This window comes from Cynara cardunculus, assembly GCF_001531365.2.
Source record: "Cynara cardunculus var. scolymus isolate 2C chromosome LG 3, CcrdV1, whole genome shotgun sequence".
NCBI classification, from domain to species: domain Eukaryota; kingdom Viridiplantae; phylum Streptophyta; class Magnoliopsida; order Asterales; family Asteraceae; genus Cynara; species Cynara cardunculus.
Genome location: NC_037530.1, coordinates 12,052,688 through 12,064,210, shown reverse-complemented (window position 1 = coordinate 12,064,210; position 11,523 = coordinate 12,052,688). Strand labels below are relative to the sequence as shown.

The 11,523-nt window shown below is 34.8% G+C and overlaps 1 protein-coding gene across 1 annotated transcript; it reads right to left on the bottom strand.

The window, feature by feature from the left end:
• Window positions 1-943: 943 nt before the first annotated feature.
• On the bottom strand, window positions 944-2,132 carry LOC112509523 (protein EXORDIUM-like). The gene has a single exon (XM_025114520.1). The coding sequence runs from the start codon at window positions 2,083-2,085 to the stop codon at window positions 1,171-1,173; it is 915 nt and encodes a 304-aa protein (XP_024970288.1). The 5' UTR covers window positions 2,086-2,132; the 3' UTR covers window positions 944-1,170.
• Window positions 2,133-11,523: the final 9,391 nt, after the last annotated feature.

Genomic DNA, 11,523 nt, shown 5'->3' with positions numbered 1-11,523 from the left:
CACCCTTACCCTCAACCACAACACCACTATTGTCATCATCATAACCGCCACCTTCGCCCTACCCTAAACCACCACTGACCACCATGCCATAATTGTTGTCATCACATATGTCACCCTCGCCATTTTACAAACCTAACCCCGTCAACCCCACCACCTAACCACCATGTCAGTATTATTGTTGTTCCAACTACCATACCTCCCTACCCCATCCCCGTTGACCAACATGTCACTATTGTTGTCATCATAGCTACCACCCCAACCCCGGCCACCCACCCCCATCCCATTGACCACAATGCCACTACTATCATCGTTATTACCATGCATGCCACCAACCACCGATATGAGTGGCAAGGGGCGGAATAGGTGGTTGATTAGGGATTGTGACGGGTGGCTAGGGGCGGGGTGGGTGACACCCCCTGACCATCCATCCACCATCAATACCATCACTGTCATCATCACAATTGTCAGCCTACACCACCCACCCACCATCATGAAACTATTGTTGTCGTCACAACTACCACCCCTAGCCACCTTCCGCCACCACCTATACCTACATGGGTAGCGAGGGGTGGGAAAGGTAAGGTGGGTGGTGGGGTGCGGGTGTAGGTGTCACCCCCTCGCCACCACCCACAACCTACCATGAATACCACTATTATCGTCATCACAGCTGCCACTTCCGCCCACCTCACCTACCCTCACCTCCGACCACCAATATCATCATGCCACTAATATTGTCGTTATAGTTGCCACCCCACCACCTACCCACATCCATAATCATGCCACCATTGTCGTTAATTTTCCTAAGTTGTTAATTTTCCATTTACACTTCCAAAAACTTAACAAGTTACTTCTTATACAAATAAATTACAAACAAATTATTAGAACAAAGTTAAACTTATCCTTAATTAAACATTTATACCAAGAGATAAACCTAAGTATTTAACGCAACGAATATTATTCGATTTCATATAGCATTTCTAGAAAAATGTTTAATTGAAAACAAGAAGCTAATTAAAAGTGTAATGACATAAATAAATAAATAAAATAATTGAAAATAAAATACATACTTCTAGTTCTACACTAAACTAATATGTTTTTTTATTTTTTATTTTTTATTTTTATATTTTATACAATATCTATGAAAGAGATACCTAAGAATATATAATAAATTTAAAGTAAAGTGGAACATGAAGAAGTAGAGGGGTCAAATAAAGCAGGAAGCAAATACTTCCTTCCATTTGTACCATGTGCATTATAACTTGCACCTGTACTCTCTTCCACCAATAGCTCCCCTGCATACCCTGGATATGCTCCCTTTCCATACACCCCTGGACATGCTGATCCAGCTTCTAACGGTGCCCCTGCATCCCCTTGATAATATCCCTTCCCAAACGGGTTTGTAGCCGTCCCAGCCATGAGGCTCGCCAGGTTTATGACCATCCCATCTACACCCACATCGTTATTGGGTGCAACCAAGGGTGCCACCTGTGGTCCGTAGATTGGTTGGTGGAAAGGCCACGCACATTGACCTGGACACTCGCTCTCCGAGTTACCAACCCAGATGTATGCGAATTTGGAGTTCTTACTTCTGGAAGAACCATGGGTCCCACACCTGCTAGAGCAAAAACCATCAACCGCCACGTCCTTCGCCGTTAACACGATGTTGACGGCGTTACTTGGTTCACCCTTTGCTGCCAACTGAACCAGGTGTTTCTCCGTCAAGGATTTTCCCAGCGAGCAATCGACGTCGGATACTTGCTTCCCGATTCGAAGCGTGGGCTTCTTGGCCGATTTCGAGAAGTATTTGTCCGTCTTCTTCCACCATGTGGCTACAGATGGTTCCATCTGCGACTGCGAGTGTGAGGTGGAAGAGGAAAGGGAGGTGATGAAGTCGGTGATGATGGTTTTCTGGGATGGCTTGAAGTTTCCGTACCAAATGAGGTTGACGGAGATGTCTCCGGTGAGAAGAGCACCATTGTGGTATTGCAAGAGGGTATCACTCAGCCTCCTAGCTGCAAAGGAGACGTTGAACACACACAGTAGAAGGAAAAGAAGGTGTGGTTGCAGAAGACGAGTGGAAGCCATTAATTGTTATTGAGGAAGAAAATGGGATTATACGATCAAGTGAGAGTTGTGATGATGAAGTTGGAGATGGGAAATTGGGGTATTTATAGGACTGAAATTCAGTGGCTTCATTTATTTATTCATCGCATATAATTTATATATTATTAATTTCTTAAACTATTTTTTTAATTAAAAAAATTAATAAACTTTATCATTTTAATTTTAAAATGATTAAATCCATTGAATATTTTTATTAAATAAAAACCTTGATTAAGTTCCTAAATATTTTTTTAACAAATAAATAATTATATTTTTAAAATTTTAATTACGTAAATTAAAGTTATATTAATAGATTAATAAAAAAAACTAAACCCCTTTTATTTTTTTTAATGGTTATGTGGAGGTGAAGAAGCTGTCCCATATAAACCTGGTAGATGATGCTTCCGCGTTGTAATGAATACAACGACAATAGGCAATTAAATACATCATATATATATAAAATATTAATTAATTAAATAAATACAAGTTATAACTGAAATTTAAAAACCAAATTCAAATTACTAAGGTCCCATTTACCAAACGTTTATCCGGATGAGTGTTTATCAAGTCACTTTATTTTATAGGATAAATATGACAATAACAAAAAAAATTACCTGGTAAGAACAAAAACAAGAATCGAGAGCCTTACCCGGTAAGTGAGAACGTGGACTCTTACCATTGTTAGCATTACCGGGATAAATTGTTACATACGATACATTTTAGTGAATAGAATCTTACCTGGTAAGTAAGCGATAGTGTTGAATTTTACCGGTATGTATTTAGGTAACCGGTCCTTAAATACCTATTAAATATGAATTATGAAATGTTTTAAAAATTAAAGAAAATACAAAAAATAAAATCTTGTAAATGAAGACAAAAGTAGTTTAATGTATGTGTAATCCATTGCAGAGTGGCGTGTTAAATGGGAGCGTGAAGCCGCTTCAATTTTTTGAGCTAAACAACAAACTCCAGCTGCACTCATGAAAGTCTGAAATGGACGAAAATGACCTCACCTGTTTTAGAGACTAGATGGGAGGGACAAGGGGTAGAAAAGGGAAAGACCAATCTGTGTGCACGGGTCGGGTCCATATGTGATACGAATATCCGACTTTAAAACACACCCTCTATCTCGTGAGTAGAATGGTAGGACAGCTGGATGAAGCTTACATGTAACAACTGTACTATTTATTTCGAGAACAAAATTTAGTCAGAAAAGGAAAAAGGGACCAATATTGATGTATTATAAATCATTCAAAAACATAGTGACATAAATGTTACGCGCAAAATAAGTATCATAAATTCTTAAATATTATTAAATTTTAATTATACATCAATATTGTTAATAAAGTATAAACTATACATCAAATTCAAAGATTTATTTAACATATTTTTTTATGTATCATTTAATAAAGTATTAGAAGGTTACTCGTGCAATGCAGCGAGATAAATCTCCATTTTAATGTTTATTTTTTTATTTTTTGTCTCTATCGATGTAATACGATTTTATGTGGTTTTGAGAAAACGGTAATATTTTTATTTTTGAATGAAATATAAATTTGAAGATAGTATAAAAAATTTTAAAAAATCGATATTAGTATTAACTTAACTATTTAATAGTTCTCGTTTTTTTGTGTAACTTCTTTAATTTAATTTTTTATTGTATTTTAATTTAGGTTTAATAACAAATTAATTTTTATTTTTGGTTTAATAATATAATTTTTATTAAAAATAATAATTAAACATTCTGTTAGAAACTCAATGATTATCTTAATTATTTTTGTGATTTTTTTGTATTTAAAATAAATGTTTATCTTGTATTTAATTATATTTATATGCAGTTAGTTACATGAATTTAAAAAATAAAGCTTTAATAAGTTGTACTTACGCAAAATTACTTGTAATCTTGAAATTTAAGTAATATGCATCAATAAACAATATTTCATACATAAAAAATGGTTTTTAAAGGTTTTAGTCAAATGCTTTATAATATAGTATAGCTTTGATTAATAACATGTATTTAAAGTATTTTTCAGTAAGAAAATTATTAGTCACATTTATTCTCATTAATGACACTGAATGTAACCATTTATGCAAAATTAAAAAAAATAGCTTTAAAATTGATTAAATAAGTCTAATGATTTAGATATCACTTAAAATTTACTTTATTGTTTAAAACATTATTAAGATATGTTATTAAAAAATCGTTCATTATCTTAATAATAATTTTTATAACTACATTTAATATACTAGAAAAGTACTCATGCAATGTAGCGAGATAAATCTCTATTTTAATGTTTAGTTTTTATTCTTTGTCTCTACCGATATAATATGATTTTATGTAGTTTTGAGAAAACGATAATCTTTTTATTTTTGAATGCAATATAAATTTGAAGATAGAGTAAAAATTAAAAAAAAACTAAATCAATATTAGTATTAAATTAACTATTTAATAGTTCTCGTTTTTTTTTATAATTTTATAATTTATTTTTTTATTATAATTTAATTTAAGTTTAATAATAAAATAATTTGTTTTTGRTTTAATAATATAACATTTTATAAAGATAATAATTAAGTATTATGTTAGAACTTAATGATTATCCTAATTATATTTTAAATTTCTTATATTTAAAATGAGATGTTTATTCTGTATTTGATTATGTTTATCTGCAATTAGTTACACGAATTCAGATATAGAGCTTTAATAAGTTGTACTTACACATAATGTACTTGTAATCTTGAGTTTTAAGTAATATGCATTAATAAACAGTACTTTACGTATAAAAAATGGTTTTTAAGAGTTTTTGTCAAATGCTTTATAATATAGTATATATATATATATATATATATATTGTTGATAAGAGTGGACCAACTAATAAATAATAATAATGGTTAATTGTTATTTATGGATGAATATAATAACAGTAATCACATGTGAAGTGAACATGAAAGTACGGACCGGTGAGTGCTTATCCATTGAACTTGGGCATCTCATCCAAACTCCTCTTTTCACTTTTACTGAACCCACAATCACGTAATTCTATGCTCTTTTACTTTTCTTTTCTACAAACTTTAGGACCACCTGCTTAATTAATTATTTATATATTTTTTTACTATTTTTATTTAGCTACAGGATATCGTTTATATTACCACGTGATACGTCAGATTCAAAAACTTAAGTGATTTAGAGGTCTAGGGATATAGAAAATCTGGAACTAAATAACTCTTCTGGATTAAAACGGTTTGTAAGTTAAATTGTTCGGTTAAATGAATAAAGTAAGTTTTGATTTCGATTATGTGTTTTACCATATCGGTTAACCGAATAACAGATTATACTATTATTTAATTATATTGTTTTCTTCTAGATAATGTTAAATATCGTGTATTGTAGTACAATCTTGTCATTTATAAGCTTTTGGTTTTTATTTTGTAAGAAATTATGTTAAAAATGGTATTTCTGTAGATTTGTGTAAACTTAAGGATGTGAGCTAAAGCTGTGAAGAGCTCGAGGTCACCGGTGCATATTTGATGGAAGTTCAAGGATCATTTGTGTATTTTCTAGCCGAGTATTTAAGCTTTTTGTTTTTTAAATAGGAGTCATTATTCTTTCAATCGTTCATTTTTCTTTTCAATATTCTCTCAACATTTTGTAAAGACTCTTATTCTTGAGAGCTCTTAGGGTTTCTGTTTACCTTCTTTTCATAACTAAAAGGTTTGATTAGTTTGAACATGGTATCAGAGCTCGATTCGTTCTAAGTTGTATAGAACGTTTTTGGTCTAGTGGTTTGTTGTTTGCTTTCGTCGTTTGGAAAGAGCAACTGTTGGTTTCTTTAGATCTGATCTCTTTAAATCTGAATGTTCTTGGTGCATTCGCTCTTTGGTCGAATTGAGATCTTTCTCCTTCAATCTATTGTTATTCATCCAAGATTACAGGTAAGGTTTTTTTAACCTTTTCTTAAGATTTGGTTTTCTACATGTTCTTCCCATCGAAGAACATTGTAGTTTTGTTTCAGGTAATCAATTGTGGTAGGATTTCTAGGTTTTTTTTTACTCTTGGTGTTATCGAAGACACTATAACCAGTCTTCTTCTTTTCCTCCGTTGTGCGGGGCCCCTGTTTTGGTTCTGTTTGTTTCCTTGCTTTTATGGTTAAGGTTTTGTTATGCTACTGGAGTCACTTGTGGTGTTCTCCCTTTTGCTCTCGATTATTCAAGAATCTCTGTAAGTCTTCTTTCCCTTCCTGTCAATAGCAAGGGTACTGAGTCAGTGTTCTTGGCCTATAGGCAGGCTCCCATTCTTACTGCTTTCTTTGCTTGTGGATTCATTTGGTTGTGGCTTGAAAGTTTGGCTTGACCTAGCACCTTTGAGTGTTTTAGGAATCATGTCTCTTGCTTTCTTGTTGTTCTTTTTTGTTCTGTATTTTCTGTTGTGTGGCTAGATAGTTGGCTTGACCTAGCACCTCTGAGTGTTTTAGGAATCCTGTTGTTTGTTATCTTGTTAACTGTTTTTGATTGATTGTTTGTGTATGTCATTGAGACTTAAGGGATGTCTCAAATTGCTAAATTAGATTTTGGAGATCCCTTGTATCTTCATCCTAGTGACACCAGTGGAACACCCATTTTAAAATAAAATAAGTTTTGATTTCGATTATGTGTTTCACCATACCGGTTAACCGAATAACATATATATAGTATTATTTAATTATATAACTTTCTTCTAGATGATGTTAAATATCGTGTATTGTAGTACAATCTTGTCATTTATAAGCTTTTGGACTTATATTGTAAGAAATTATGTTAAAAAGGGTATTTCTGTAGATTTGTGGAAACTTAAGGATATGAGCTAAAGTTATGAAGAGTTCGAGGTCACCAGTGCATATTTGATGGAAGTTCAAGGATCATTTGTTCATTTTCTAACTAAATATTTAAGCTTTTTGTTTTCTGAATAGGAGTCATTATTCTTTCAATCATTCATTTTTCTTTTCAATATTCTCTCAACATTTTGTAAAGACTCTCTTCTTCTTGAGAGCTCTTAGGGTTTCTGTTTACCTTCTTTTCATAACTAAAAGGTTTGATTAGTTTGAACATGGTATCAAAGCTCGATTCGTTTTAAGTTGTATAGAACGTTTTTGGTCCAGTGGTTTGTTGTTTGCTTTTGTCGTTTGGGAAGAGCGACTGTTGGTTTCTTTAGATCCGATCTCCTCAGATCTGAATGTTTTTGGTGCATTCGCTCTTTGGTCGAATCAAGATCTTTCTCCTTCGATCTATTGTTATTCATCCAAGATTACAGGTAAGTTTCTTTACCCTTCTTTTTGATTTGGTTTTCTACATGTTCTTCCCATCGAAGAACATTGTAGTTTTGTGTTTAGGTAATCAATTGTGGTAAGATTTCTAGGTTTTTTTTACTCCTGGTGTTATCCAAGACACTATAACCAGTCTTCGTCTTTTCCTCCGTTGTGTGGGGCCCCTGTTTTGGTTCTGTTTGTTTCCTTGCTTTTATGGTTAAGGTTTTGTTATGCTATTGTAGTCACTTGTGGGTGTTCTCCCTTTTGCTCTCGATTATTCAAGAATCTCTGTAAGTCTTCTTTCCCTTCCTGTCAGTAGCAAGGGCACTGAGTCAGTGTTCTTGGCCTATAGGTAGGCTCCCATTCTTACTGCTTTCTTTGCTTGTGGATTCGTTTGGTTGTGGCTTGAAAGTTTGGCTTGACTTAGCACCTTTGAGTGTTTTAGGAATGCTGCCTCTTGCTTTCTTGTCTGCCCTTTTGTTGTTCTTTTCTGTTCTGTATTTTCTGTTGTATGGCTAGATAGTTGGCTTGACCTAGCACATTTGAGTGTTTTAGGAATCCTGCTGTTTGCTATCTTCTCCACTATTTTTAATTGATTGTTTGTGTTCTTTCAAATGGTTGGTTCATCCGTTGTCATTGAGACTTAAGGGATGTCCCAAATTGCTAAATTAGATTTTGGTGATCCCTTGTATCTTCATCCTAGTGACACCAGTGGAACACCCATTTTAAACTTGAAGTTAAGTGGTACTGACAATTATCCAATATAGGCTTGCGCTATGACCTTGGCTTTTGAAACCAAGAACAAACTTGGATTTATTGATGGAATATGTGTTAGACCTATTGATGACTCTGCTCTTATAAAACAATGGGATATATGTAATTTTGTTGTGTTAAGTTGGATTTTAAGTTCTGTAATTGAAGATTTGTTTTTGGGTAAAGTTTTTTCAAAGGACTCCTCTAAAGTGTGGGAAGAATTAAAAGAAACTTATGAGAAAGTTGATGGGTCTGTTACATTTAATCTCTATCAAAAAATTAATTGTTTAAGTCAACATGGGTTTTCTGTTTCTGAATATTATCATAAACTAAATTCTTTTTGGGAATAGTTTGACGCTCTTGTTACTCTCCCCACCTGCACTTGTAATGCTTCTCAAGATTTTTTCAACCACTTTCACTTAATAAAGCTTATGTAGTTTTTAATGGGTCTTGATACTATCAACCTATCAGGAGTAATATACTTTCAAGGGATCCCTTTTCTTCTATCAAAAGTCTAAACCGTGTCTTTTTTAGCAAAGTTGGTAAAAACAAAAGGACTGGTAGACAGCAGTCAAATTTACTTTGTAAACACTGTGGTATGTCTGGCCATACTGTCGAAAGTTGCTTCAAACTCAATGGTTTTCCAAAGGATTTTCAAAACAGGTTGTTGGTCCCGAGAGGGTCTACAAGAAGAGAAACAGTTTGTAGAAGGGGGGGGGGATGAATACAAACACAATATTTTTAAATTTAAAATATATATTGATAAAGAAGATCAATACACTAAACAATCTTTAGATACACACTAAGTCTTAGCAAATACAAGAAAAGAAATGTTGTAGAGAAGATCCTTTACTTAATCTAGAAAATGCTTGAAGTAAGAATTAGGGTTAGAGAGTGAGTTACGCGTAGTCTGCATAGAGAAGAAACACTTTTATTTATACCCAGTGCATTAAATGGACATTTAATGCAATATGGTAGGGTTAGAGTGCGTATCAATCCTTAAGAGGAAGACTTGTCCTATGCTACAGTGAATAGTACAAAAAACACTATTCATGAGGAGACATCTTTACCTAAAGTTGGTGGACAATAAAGTCGACTAGTCGGCTCCGTACCGTACCAACTTTCATAAGGGTATGGGTTTTGTCTTTTATGTGCATAAGGACAAGACAACAACAACCGTGCTAAGCAAGCTTCCTTTGATCACTGAATGCTGGAATGACCTGAAGGTCTTATCATCATTCGCTGAAGCTTGAGCAGTCTTCACACATATGTAGACAGACTTGTAATCACTGAATACCGCTTCAGATCACATACTCGTCAGTCTCTAATCTTCAGTTTCAATCTTCGATGTTTCCTGAAGGTTCTTTGGTGTGAGTGTTGTCTTCTTGAAGTATTGTTGTCTCTGATAAAATTACAATGCAAGTTCTTCAGCGATCATTGAACATACTCAGTGAAGATCGCTGGAACTAAAAAGAAAAAAACATAAATACAACGTATAAGTGAAAATGGATTATCATCAAATGACTGAGAGAGAGAGGACCAACAATCTCCCCCTATTTGATGATAACAAGATAACATAAAGAGGGTTATCTTATCAAATAATAGTAAGGAAAAGTTATATATAAAGTACATGTCCCTTTTTACTATTTTGAGATCTTTTTCAGTTAGCCAGTCTCAGCTTGAAAATTTCCATAAGTTATATCTAAGAAAATTGCAAGTACGAAAACTGAAACTGAAAACTTATTCATTGATTTATGGATTGTCATCGAATGTGAAAAGTAGCATCGGAACTCATAGACTTGTGTCCCTATTACTTTTTTCAGGGATCTTTTTCAGTGAAGTACATGGAATACACATTTTATTAATCATAAGAAATATTACAAGTATTACAATACATGTCTAGAACTTACAGAATATAAGTACAATCACTGAAAGTAGACATAGTACATGAAGTTACAAGGAAAAGTGGATTGTTGTTACAAAGAGAAACTATTCTAGAGCTCTTAGATCTATGTACCCAGGTACATTTTCACCAAGTTTTCTTCGACGTAGGAATTCCCTTCGTATCTTCAGATCTACGACTTTTCCAGGCATGCTATCATCTATCTAGAGCAAAAGATAAACCAAGTGATCCCTTGGACATAGATGTAGCTCTGACATTCTTTGAAATCTGACTTCACCTTCATAGTCAAGAAATATAACTTCTAACTCAGGTTTAAAATGCACAGAGTTGGGTGTATAGGGACCCTTGTCTGGCAAGTCAAGATTCAACATAGAAATGTCTGTACTCTTATGACCCTTCAGAACTTCATCTAAGGAGAACCTTGTTTCATGTTCGTTTATTAGGAATGGTCCATCATTAGGATCAAATATCTTGAGTTTCTTTTTCCCACCCTTTCTCAGAGTTGGCCTGTCAGGGACCTTGACATACATGGACATCCTTTTGATAAGCTCGCTGATGGTGTCCTTGATAAGTGTCTTGTGTCTCGACTTGGATTGCTGAATGGCTTGTCTGATCTCCATCCATTCGCTGAATCCATAACGGCCTAGGTAGGAAGGATACTCGGTAACGACATCAAGATTGTCCCTGGTGATGAGCATTGAGACCAGCGTTCCACCGTTTTTAGAACGTCCGCTGATGCTGACACTGATAATCGGGCGGGGACTGATTCACTTTTTTAGCATGGCTTCGCTCCATCGCTTGTCCTTTTCCACCAGCTTCAGATTCTTCTCATGCTCAGCTTCTGCAATCGAAAGAAGTTTAGCCTGGGCTTGGACAGTGTTCACCGTTTTCTTGGACTTTTTCTTGGGAAGGACTTTTTCAGCTAGTGACTTGGCCAGCTTCAAGCTGTCTTCCGTCTGTTTCTTTTGAAGCTCTAGCTCTTCTTCAGCCCTTAATGTCTCGAGTCTTTCAGCTTCAGATAAGAAGTCGAACTCACCACCACTAGAGGTACGAAGAGGGATTTTTACTCTAGTCTGGTCGAGTGACTCCTTCAGCTGAGACATCTACTGGTCGGTAGGAGCACAAGAAATGGGTTGATCAGGTACCCGCTCCAGTCGACCGCAGGTTGTTGATGGAATATGAAGTTGATAATTTGAATTAATCACTACCTGAGAGGTAGAGTCTTCAAACAAAGGTTGTTGAGGGATATTGAACAATACCTTCAAGTTTCCTTCTTCAGCGACCGCCTTGCCTTTCCACTTGGGGTTCTGGTTCCTTGATGGAGTCGATTCATATTGCCTTTGCTCCCCCTGGGATGCGGAATCCCTGAGAGTAACACCTCTGGTGACGGTTGATGGCTTCTGGAACTTGATGGTAAAGTCATCCTCATCATCATCGTCGCCATCTAGATCATTTCCGGTGTCTGGAATGGTAGGTTCATCATCG